The sequence below is a fragment of the Sphaeramia orbicularis genome, chromosome 1 (assembly GCF_902148855.1).
Source record: "Sphaeramia orbicularis chromosome 1, fSphaOr1.1, whole genome shotgun sequence".
In the NCBI taxonomy this organism is placed as follows: Eukaryota; Metazoa; Chordata; class Actinopteri; order Kurtiformes; family Apogonidae; genus Sphaeramia; species Sphaeramia orbicularis.
The window spans coordinates 12,606,952-12,619,162 of record NC_043957.1 but is presented as its reverse complement, the minus strand read 5'-3'; the positions used below and the strand labels follow the sequence as shown (position 1 = coordinate 12,619,162).

Here is a 12,211-nt window from a genome sequence, read left to right as displayed (position 1 = left end):
TGCTGTGTAGTTGGACAATCAAGTAAAAAATCTCTCCTTAGGCTCATCACTGACCGTCCGAGGATATACACTACCGGTCAAAAGTTTTAGAAAACCCCAATTTTTCCAGTTTTGTATTGAAATTCAAGCAGTTCAAGTCCAATGAACAGCTACAAAGGTAAGCGGTGAACTGCCAGAGGTAAAAAAAAAAAAAAAAGGTAAGGTTAAACAAAACTGAAAAATAATGTACATTTCAGAATTATACAAAAAGGCCTTTTTCAGCGAATAAGAAATGGGTTAACAACTTAAAGCAGTTCTGCAGCAATGGAGGTTGATCAAGCCTCGAAAGTTGGTGTAACCAATTCCTACAGGTGTCCCAACATTTCTGAATTACTTACAGCCCCCTCTGTCGGCATAAAAGGAGTGTTGGAACACACTTTGGTACCATACCATTGTGAGCATTATTTGAGCAGTATTGTACTGCAGAAAGTAGTGTGTTACTATAAAAATGGAAAAGAGGAAAAGGCAATTGACAATAGACGAGAGACAGACCATCATAACACTTAAAAATGTAGGTCTTTCCTACAGAGAAATTGCCAATAAAGTCAAGGCGTCAGTAAGTCCAGTTTCCTTCACCATCAAAAGGCACTCAGAAACCGGGGGAAATGTTGACAGGAAGAGGTCTGGCAGACCCAAAGACAGCCCCAGACCATCACACTTCCTCTCCATGTTTGACAGTTGATGTCACAAACTGAGGAACCATCCTTTCACCTACTTGACGAACCGAAGATTTCAAATTTGGATTCATCAGTCCATAACACTTTCTTCCAGTCTTGAGTAGTCCACTGGCAATGTTTCATGGCCCAGGCAAGCCTCTTTTTCTTATTATGAAGTCTCAGCAATGGCTTTCTTGCTGCAACTCGACCCATCAAACCTGCAACTGGAAGTTTTCTCTTCACAGTTGAAACTGAGACTTGCTTACTACGACCACTATTGAGCTGTGCTTGAAGCTGTTGTCCTGTGAGTCGCCTATCACGCAAGCTGTTGACTCTCAGAAACTCGTCTTCTGATTTTGTTGTGGCTTTGGGTCTGCCAGACCTCTTCCTGTCAGCATTTCCCCCAGTTTCTGAGTGCCTTTGGATGGTGAAGGAAACTGGACATACTGACACTTTGACTTTCTCAGCAATTTCTCTGTAGGAAAAACCTACATTTTTAAGTGTTATGATGGTCTGTCTCTCTTCTATCATTAATTGCCCCTTCCTCTTTTCCATTTTTATAGTAACACAATACTTTCGGCAGTACAATACTGTTCAAATAATGCTCACAATGGTATGGTACCAAAGTGTGTTCCAACACTACTTTTATGCCGACAGAGGGGGTTAGAAGGAATTCAGAAATGTTGGGACACCTGTAGGAATTGGTAGCACCAACTTTGGAGGCTTGATCAACCTCCATTGCTGCAGAACTGCTTTAAGTTGTTAACCCATTTCTTGTTCGCCTTTTTGTATAATTCTGAAATGTACATTATTTTTCAGTTTTGTTTAACCTTACCTTTTTTTTTTTTACCTCTGGCAGTTCACCGCTTACCTTTGTACCATTTCAAGCAGTTCACTGGACTTGAACTGCTTGAATTTCAATACAAAACTGGAAAAATTGCGGTGTTCTAAAACTTTTGACCGGTAATATGTGTATGTGTGTGTGTATATATATATATATATATATATATATATATATATATATATATATATTTTTTTTTTTTTTTTTTTTTTTTTTTTTTTTTTTTTTTTCTCTCTCTTTCTTCTACAGTTCTACTTTTTGTGGTTGTTAATTGAATTTAGCTGGTTCTGAAATTGAAAGGCCAAGTTGCTTTTCTTAGACAAGTCTTTTCACATTTTTACTGTTCTTTTCACAACAATCATTTAATCAAAGAAAATAATTGATAGATTAATTGATTACACAAATTATCAATAGCTGTAGCTTTATATGACACAAAAGTGTGCCAACTGGTGCACAAGAGTTGTGTGTGACCAGAAAGACCATGTGTCCAAGGGTGCCATTTGTATACGGAATTGTGACAACCTATTCTCCCTGTGCTTATTATCTGCACCCACGTCTGGGTGATAAATCAAATTAATCCTGGGATAGCAACAAAGACAAGAAGGACAGCAGCACAAAAGAAGAAGTCTGATAAAGAAGGTGATCAAAAGAAGAGAAAAAGAGGTTTTATGTCCAAATGGCCTGAACGACGGAGTTGGCTTAGTAAGAAGCACACTTTCTATTCAAAGATAAATTTTATTTGGAAAATTCTGCAGTTTGTCAGCAGTTTTCATTTGCAGTCATTTTTTTGTAATTATATGCCAAGTAAGCATTGTCAATGTTTATAATCAGCTGCATAAAATCAGTATGATGTTCCATCTTTTTATTTAGCACTGTCACATTTTGAAATTGTACAGAAAAAGGTGCACAGACACAATACTACACAGATTGAGTTAAGGCAAAGGACATTGTCACTGTGCAAAGATGAGGTGGTATGAGGTGTATGTCAAGCAGGCACATGCAATCTGAAATTAGAACAAGGCAGGTTATGAATCATGCATAATATTTTTTTAATATAAAAGATTAAAAAAAACAACCCATTCACCATGCCACTTGCGTTCTTTTTTCATGGTTAATGAAAATTTGAAAATAACGAAACAATGCCACATCCTCTGTATATGCCCAAACCAAAAATAGTAGGCTCGATATATGGGCCACTAGCTCATGGATCAGGTCCAGTGACTTTAGAAAGTTACGGGTCCTGTTTTGGCCAGTAGGTTGAAAAGGTTAATGTAAAGCCCTGCATGATGATGATGTAAATTAACTCTGGAGCAAACTTGGAGCACGCTGTTTACATAACAAAGCACAGCAATGAAAATGAAACAAAGCACTCAAACTACAGTCATGTCCATGCCTGTCAGCAAAACACACAACCCAACCAGACCCTCAATCAGCAGCCTCTGAAGTGAAGAGGGTCACAGCTACAACAGACAAAACCAACTCAATGAGATGAACTGAATGTTAAGGGAAGCATCATTGTCATTTGCTGTTTAGTTGATTACCAATTATCAGTGGTCAGTATCTGATATTTAGTTTTACAGTGAACCAAACATCTTCATCTTCAGGAGCAATCTGCAGCATCAACATTTGTCTTTTTGAAACTGAAATGTCATTTCCTCAAACAAATAATGGGATAATCAACAAATAAGCAGTGTTGTTTAACGTATTGGAAAGTCCCACTTGAGTAGAAGTACAGGTACCCAACAAAAATTACTCTAATAGAAGTTCAAGTCGCCAGCTGAAATGCTACTCAAGTTAAAGTCTTTAAGTATCTAGTATTTACTGTACTTAAGTATATCAAGTAATCTACAATTAAACGTACTCAAGTAATGAGAAGAAAAGTATGAGTAAATTAGGGATGCACAGATACCCCTTTTTTCCACACTTGCACTTGGTCTGGAGTACTTACAAGTACTTACATTTGAGTACTTGCCAATACCAAGTACCAATATGAGCACTTAATAATACCATTACAGTTCTTAGTTACTTTTGAAAATGTGCTTTCTTATCGTTGTGATTAGTCTGACTGTAGCAAAGTGCTGCTACTAACATTTAATGCGTTGGAATGAGCATTTCTCAATCAATCCACCAGGGGGCGCCGCTCTTAATTAGCCATACTGGCCAAATACCATGAAGAAAAATAAAGTTTTTTGAGAAGAATAAAGTCAGTAATAATAAACATGGAGATGACAGAGGTAACACAAATGTGGGTACTAATGTTGACATTGATATTGATGAGGGTAGTTCTCATAAATAAGTCAGTAGTTTTTCACTAACTCACAGTCGCTCTTTGAAAAGACCCACTTTGTTAAAAACTCCACTTCCTGGTTGGGGAGGGGCAGGACCTCGCCTCACCTATCAGGCCACACCCAACCATTTAAGAGGAAGGACCGGGCCCAGACCATGTTCTTTCCCTTTGCTTGACTAGGAGCATGTGGTCTGAAGAGAAGACAAAGACTTAAATGCACAGACTGGATGGATGCATACTTGAGTGAGTTGTATTTTGTGTTATTGTTAATTGAATATCTTTGAATATGTTTGGAATTGTTTAGTAATAGTTATTATTTCCGTTTGTTTTAGACTAAAATCATCTCATCCATGTCAAATCCAAATCATCCTACCCATGTCATCACCAGAACTATTCCACCTTTAAATAATCTGCATGAAGAAAGAATGAAGCATTAAACGCAATCTCTGACCAGTTATCATATTTGACCGTATGCCAATGAAGAAGTTTTAATTATTACAACACAAATCAGCCCTTCATCATCAAACTTCATAGTTTTTACACGCTTCCTTCAGAGTTCCCGGTGGTATTCTCCGTCTGGGTACGCATCCACGAGCACCAGGAAAACTGATGGAATGTATGCAGAGGACAGACAGAATGCTCCGTCTGTCTTTAACGTTACTTGCAGTCAGCTTTACTTTTGTCACCGTCATTTACTTTGAAAAATCTCCACACTGCTGACATTACTCCTCTGCTGCATACCTGCTGCACTTTACTGTGAATGTTACTCTGCTGTAAGTGATATCGGTGCGGTTGTATCGGCGTACTTTTACAAATAAAAGTACTAGCACAAGTATGCACACTGAGTATCAGACCCGATACCGGTATCGGTGCATCCCTAAAGTAAATGTTAATAACAACTAAAGGCAGTCAGAATTTTGAATATTACACTGCTGCTCACATCAACAGATTGCTGACAGACTGAGTGTGAACCATCATTTACACTTGCGCATTACGCAATTCGGACTAATGTCAAATCAGCTTCCTGACATTTTTGCAGTCACCAGCAATCTCAGCGGTGAAAACATTAAATTTCCTTTTTTTTTGTAATGAGTAACGATACAGTGCATTAAAAATGTATCAGAGTAGAAGTCTGCAATTGAGCTAGAAAATGTCGTGAAATAAAAGTGAAAGTAAACAGAATAAAAATACTCAGTAAAGCAGTGCATTAGGCTGCGAGCCATGTACCTGTGATTTGCACAGTCAATTTTCAAAAAGCATGACCAAAAAAAAATGGTGCGCGGCTTGCTCAGAGCCATGCTAATTATCAATATATTGTATATGTCAGGGTAGAGACTGCGATCTGGTAGGATCGGCGATTCTACCTGTAGAGACTCTGATCGGAGTTTCTCCTGGTAGAGACTACGATCGGAGTCTCTACTAGTAGAATTGCCGATCCTACCAGACCTAACCCTAACCCTAACCCTACAAGTAGAGACTCCGATCGGAGTTTCTACTGGCAGGATCGGAGTTTCTACCAGTAGAGACTCTGATCGGAGTTTCTACTGGTAGAGACTACAATCGGAGTCTCTACTGGTAGAATCGCCAATCCTACCAGATCGCAGTCTCTACCCTGACATATATATTGTCTTTTACCTTGTCACAGCCTAATTTTGGCTAAATCCTTCTATTGACGTTTTGCACATATGTCACATGATCATGTGGTTTGCTGTTTATGACGCCATATTGGTAGGCAAGCTTTCCTTGGATCGTACAACGTGTTAAACGCTAGACCTGCTAAACTCCTGTGTGCCGTTTATTACTTAGCTTTCACCAATTATAAATTAGGCAGAAAGACCACTCGGTTACATTGGTGGCAGCGGTGGTTCTGTTCTGCCGACCACTGTTTATAGCTATTACCGCTGTTAGCGTAGCTTCTCAGTATAGTTAGCCTGCGTGCCTGTTGTGGTTAGCAGCGTGGAAAAAAAGAATTGTCATCATGTGGTACAGTGATAAAGACCCCTTTAAACCTACCAGGAGGGCTTCCCCTGGCCTATCACCCTATAGAGAGAGTGACTGTGGATCTACCTGCTCCCTTTGCCGGCGATGGCAGCCAGAGTTTCCTCAGCTAGGTGAGGCAGATGGAAGTGGCAGCTGGAGCTACGGTGGGCGACACCAGTGAGTTCAGCAGGGAGCTGGTGAGAATACTCCCCATCTGTGCAAGTCTGCTTTTCTACTATGGGACAGCCTTCCCAATGCGGTCAAGTCAAATTATGCTGCCGTGAAAGAGGATGGGATCGGCTTTTGGACAGAAAGAGTTAATGGACCCTTTTAGAGCTAACATATCGGCTTGTTCACGAGTTCCGGGGGAGAGCCTGGAGGTGTTCGCGGCTGATGTGAGCCGGCTGGTAGCTGGTACTCGTGTTTTTGCCTCCAAGTTGCACACGCATCACTGTTGTTAGTAAACACTGAAACTCATCTATGGTGCCTTTATCACAAGCAGACATACTTGCAAATAACAAAACACCTAAACACAAGTCCAAAGAAAAACATGATATAAAGCAACAGTTCTGATTTTCTGGATCCAGATAGCGTGCCTACCAATATGGCAGTGTAAACAACAATCACATGACCAGTGACGTCAGCTGCAAGTCCTAAATTCTTTGCAAAAATGAACTGAACCATCAATTAACTCTGGAGGGTCCCTGGATGTGTTGGCACATCCTGATGACATGTGGGATTTAACATGACGTAGCAGCAAGATGGGAGCCGTGCTGTTAACTTTGTTTCAATTTGTGTGGAAAGTGCAGATATCAAATTAATACTGTGAAGCAAATGGTGTTGAAAGCACATGTAAAACCAAAGTTTATGAGACACATTAAAAGCATAATTTTTCAGCAATAGTGTCATTACATTTGGTGCGCATCTGGTGCAGGTAGAGATGGTAAAAACAAGCTTCTAAGTGAATTTCCATCAAGCAAGAAGCGCTTGCATAAAAGAAAACATATTACATATATTTCTTTTGGTGGAAAAGTGCATCACATGGACCAATCAGACATCCACACTGTGTGAGTATTCTAACCAATATAACTTTTATACCTTGTCATCTCCATCTTATATCAACTTCAACTTGTTTTGCCACTGAAAAGTGAGTGGAATTTTTATTATTTTCATTAATTATTTTTTTCCAAACTATTTTTACACATTTGTACATGGTTGAATAAATTTTCTAAGCTGTTAAAATGTTGTTTGTATAATGGACAGGATTTGACAATACATTCAACAACACTGGTTGCTTTTACGCTTGCCGAAATATTACACACCCTGTTTTTTTTTTTTTGCTTGTTTGTTTTACACACCCTGTTACTCCATTTCTGCCTAATACACTGCAGTAAAGTAAAAATTATCCCAAAACATACTTAAGTACAGTAATGAAGAATTAGTATTATGACCTCCACCAAGGAGGTTATGTTTTTGCCGGCATTGGTTTGTCTGTCTCTCTGTCCATGTGCAAGATAACTCAAAAAGTTATGGACAGATTTGGATGAAAATTTCAGGAAATGTTGATACTGGCACAAGGAACAAATGATTACATTTTGGTGGTGATCGGGGGAGGCACTGATCTGCCCTGGCGGGGGTCTGCGCTCTCCAAGTTCTTTTCTAGTTACTACTACTTTGTTACTATACAACACTGCAAATAAGTAATGACTCCAGCTGCTCTGTGCATGTCTGTGTCTTTAGTAGAGTGACAGAAACTGGTCCATTCTTACTTCGCTATCTCTTACGTTTTCCAGGCTATCTCTTACACCAAATGTCCATTTTCTCAGGGTGTGAAAGTAACTTCAGGACTGATAAATCAGTGGAGCAAAGAGACACGACTGACAGAACATAATACATCAACAAGAGGAAACAGCAAAACAGCACATAAAAGCACAAGTGAAACTTAATTACCATGGAATCAGGGAGGCTGAATGTTCAGACACATGCTGTACATTGTACATACAGTTGGCAAAATTAACACCACCAGCGGCGCTTATCCAGCATGTTCTGCACCTCACCCAAAATAACTCAGACCCTGAGTTACACAGGGAGTCTAAAGAATCTGACAGAGCCCTGGCTCTCTGCTGCAGGGTATGCTATAAGGAGCTACAAATGCTGAATTTGGGGAAACAGTCACAGATTGTTCCTGTTCCGACGCCATGATCACATTGCAAGGTGGAGGAAGGTGGTGAAAAGACACACAAATTGTACGAGAACTCAAGATTGTGACAACTTTAGCCATCTCACTAACAACTTACACAGTGCTAGAGGGCAAACTTAAACTCTAACCTTCCAATGAAGTGATTCTTGTGTTGATTCTTTGGTCTTGCAAATGCATAACTGTACCTCTTCTATGCAGAAAAAAAAAAAAAAAAACACAATTAGGGCTGTTAGAAAATATTGGTTCTGCAATATATCGCGATATTTCATTTCACAATACTGTATCGACATTTTAAGGCATTTATTCAAATGCAGATATTGTGGAGGTTCATTTGTGGTTTTTTGTTTTTCTTTTGTGTTTATATTTTATTTATTATTATTTAACACTCTTTAATAAATAATGTTAGTTCCTTTGTTGGGATTGAACAAAAAATAATGTTCTGATGTTAGTTCTTAACTAATAGAATATGAACATTTGAACAGGATCTTAAACTGTAATGTCTTGTAAAACATCATTTCAGTTTTAGCACAGGAATATTTTGTGATATAACATTAGATCCTGTTGGGATAAAATAAAAATGTGTTTAATATTTGTGCAGATTTCTGGTGTAATTCCATTCTTCCAGGAAAAAATCTTTAAAAACAAAACCAACAAAAAAATTGCCTTTTTAATAGTATCATGATATATCGTGATATATCGTAACGTGATCCTAGTATTGTGATTTGTATCGTATCGCCAGATTCTTGCCAATACACAGCCCTACCCACAAGGGTCATTCCACCTCAATTCAACGGGTTTAGAAAAAAATTCCTGCTCGACCATCTTGGACTTGCTTCAAATTTTTACCGTGTGAAGTTCAACCATGAAAACTAGCCCCGCCAAAATTTCAGACCGATACATCAAATGTATCCAAAGAAAAAAATTCTTGAAGGCACCCCCCCTCCTTGCCGTTTTTGGTGCATTTCGCAATCGTCTTAAAATGCAGCAAAGTTTAAAGTGCAATATCTCAGTAAGTTTTCTAGCTAAATGCATGAAATTTTTGGCAAAGGAAGACTACCACATATAGATTGCACATGTCTATTCTCAATAACATTGTCTTTATTGGGACTGTGGTATGACCTTGTGAAATCTGGAAAATAAACTTGAAACTTTGACGAACCCCTATATTTATTGACCAATTAAACACAAACCAAATATGATATATTGCAAATAATTACACATCCTTTTACATAAGTATATAGAGTAATCGGATCAGCATTTATTAATGGGTATGATCCTCTTTTGTTGTTGTTTTTGTCATAATAAAATCACAAAATAACATTTTTTATTAATTTTCACTTTCAAATACCACAGGTATGACAAGGAGTACCAACCAAAAGAACTTATTTTCTGAAAGACCATCACATATGCTTACAAAATGTAAAATTTCATGATGGTTCTAGGACTCCAACATACAAAAAAATATTTTTGAATAACCCAGCTATATCACTCACGATTCTTATCATCTGATCATAAAATTCAAGATGCTTGAACTGTTTGACTGTGCAGAGTACAGTGATTTATTTACTAAACACCCAATGTAATAGAACAATCTGTTTGTAACATATTTCCAACAGTGAACATGACAATAGTTCATGATCATGTATGGTATCAGAATAGTATCAGTTTTGGCAGATATCCAAATTCAGGTGTCAGGATCGGATCGGAAAGGGAAAAAATGTGGATCATTGCATCCCTTATTAATAATGAGGAGTTTCTGTTTGGAAAGCTGAAAAAGGTAAACCACGACAATTCTTATTCATAGAGCTGGACAATCTGACTAAAAACTAAATTTCCCTTTTTTATTTAATGCTTTGGACAATTTACAATTTTAATTGAATGTTTTCTGGTGACATGAACTGAGGACAAATCATGATTCGGGAAGTACTCTCTCTTTACTCAAAGTGTATGTCGTATGCAACTGAAGAAGCACATTTAATGTCAATATATTATAGGAAGCAAACAGGTTACATTTAGAATCTGTCTTAACATCCTAGCATTGATGAACAATTTAAGCTAAGGGTTCCTTCTGTATTCAGTCACACTGATGAGACGTGCTCTTTAGGTATTGGAGCTGTCCATCAAACAACAGGACATTTTCCTATATTGGATGGTATCTCAGCAGTTCACTTACTACCCTGAAATTTCACTGTATTTATCTCTTAATCTGTGCACACACAAAACATCTCTATTCTTCATTAATTTCCTATCAACTGAGTGTAACTTCATCAGTGTTTGCACTCTTTAACCCAAGTTGTAATATTTTGTGTTTTGTGATTAATTCTGTAGGAGTGTATTGACAAATCAGAAAATAAAACAAGTCAACAACAGTTCAAAGAAAAGCAATACTCCCTGTGAGGTATGTAGCAAATGCTCACTAACTTTTCAGATGCAGGTCACAGGGCTGTTTTTTTTGCCAGAGGTAACTCAATGCCAACATGCACTCTAAGCAGACTGAGCCCTGCTGCTTTCCACAACAACGCTGTTCATCTGGAGCAGTTAGTGATGTTAAAAACTGCTCACATACTCCATACAGTCCCTGAAAATCACACATCTAAAAGCAAAACAAACATTGTCAACCAGACAGCATGGCAGCTCAAAGCAACAACAAAACACCAGCTAGTAAAGACAGCTCTATCCCTGTAACAGTACAACTAGGCCTGAATCTCACCTCATCAATCATTCATTTGACATATATTGTACTGTTTGCAGAGAATAAATAAAGTGTCATAAGCCCCAATAATTCATTGAAGATAGATAGATAGATAGATAGATAGATAGATAGATAGATAGATAGATAGATAGATAGATAGATAGATAGATAGATAGATAGAGAACACAGCAGGCCTGAAGCAGCTACAGATTTGCTGATACAATCAAGCCGGTCATTCAGTGGGATTCAGTTGTTTTCATACGCACCGAATAGATCAGGCTTAATACAGGTCAGCCTGTATAGTACTGAATGTTAGGCGGCGGACCACAAAAACAAAATCGGACTGACATTAATCTATAGTCTGCTAAACCAGGATAAATAGTTAGCTACTGATAGCCGATTAGCAAACGCCAAACAGATAGCGAGCTGAGTTTTGGTAACGGGTTAGCATGGGCGTCTGCCACCGAACAAACTCGCAAGTATTTTTACAATAACAATGCATATTTTGTCTATAGCCATCAATAAAACAAACGCAACAAAACCTGGGAAAGTAATACTGGAAGCTATCTTGACAATACATGTGATCGTTACTTGTACTGCTATCGAGGTATCTTAGCCATCGTGGATCATAAGCTTGAAAAGCGGTAGGGCCTATTGCAACTACCTATGAAATTGTAAGGATTTAATCCAGACCACAAATGTTTTATAAATACTACAATACTGTGTTAACCAAGGCGTTTGTCAAAGTCACAACTGCATCCAAAATAACCAATTTGGCTTTGAGTTGGCGTGACAGCGCATAACAGGGCCGGACTAGCCAACCCATTCAATGATGCCATTTTGCTAATAATGAAGCTAACAACCGGAGAGCTGCACCCAGAGCCTCCACCGGATCTCAAAAGCCGGCATGTCCCGGGATTAACGGCAGCATATATGTACGTTTAGTCAGTAGCAAACTCACCAGAATCCTCTTGAAGAGAGCGTTTTCTTTCGGGGGTAAAGTTACTGTCGGCATTGTTGCAGTTGAGATCAGTTACTCCCTCGACCTCAGCACATGTAGCTAAAGTTAGCCCAGGTAGTCAAGATGAGTAGAGTTGAGGGCTGGTCCTTTTTCGCCTGCTTTGGTCGCTCTGCTCGATTGCTCCGTATTCTGTCCTCGCTCACTTCCTCCTCACGTGGTCACGAAACGTCCGATACCTTTCAAAATGGCAGCGGTTTGTCTCAAAACGCACTGTGAGCTCTATGGAAGCAAATTTGTGTCATCAGATATTGAATGGTTGTATTTTGTAATTTGAACTTTTTTGTAGTTGAATTTTTTAATAATTGTATTTCGTTATTTGATTTTTTTTATAATTGGATTTTTTTTTTTGAATCATTGTATTTCATAATTTGAATTTTTTAGAGTTGATTTTTTTTTAATTGTTAAATTTTTACACATAGTTTCATATTCTGAATTCAATTATTAAAAAAAAAAAAGTTTTTTAATTCAATATTCTCAAATACAATGTGTTTCAAA

General features: G+C 38.2%; 1 protein-coding gene across 1 annotated transcript in view; it reads right to left on the bottom strand.

Annotated features, from left to right (window-relative positions):
* The window catches only part of naa15b (N-alpha-acetyltransferase 15, NatA auxiliary subunit b), a 48,583-nt gene extending 36,745 nt beyond the window's left edge, over window positions 1–11,838 (bottom strand). Inside the window, exon 1 of the mRNA XM_030146185.1 lies at window positions 11,657–11,838. Coding sequence (XP_030002045.1) covers window positions 11,657–11,710 — 54 coding nt within the window. The 5' untranslated portion in view covers window positions 11,711–11,838. The remainder of the gene's footprint in view (window positions 1–11,656) is intronic.
* Between the last annotated feature and the right edge of the window lie 373 nt (window positions 11,839–12,211).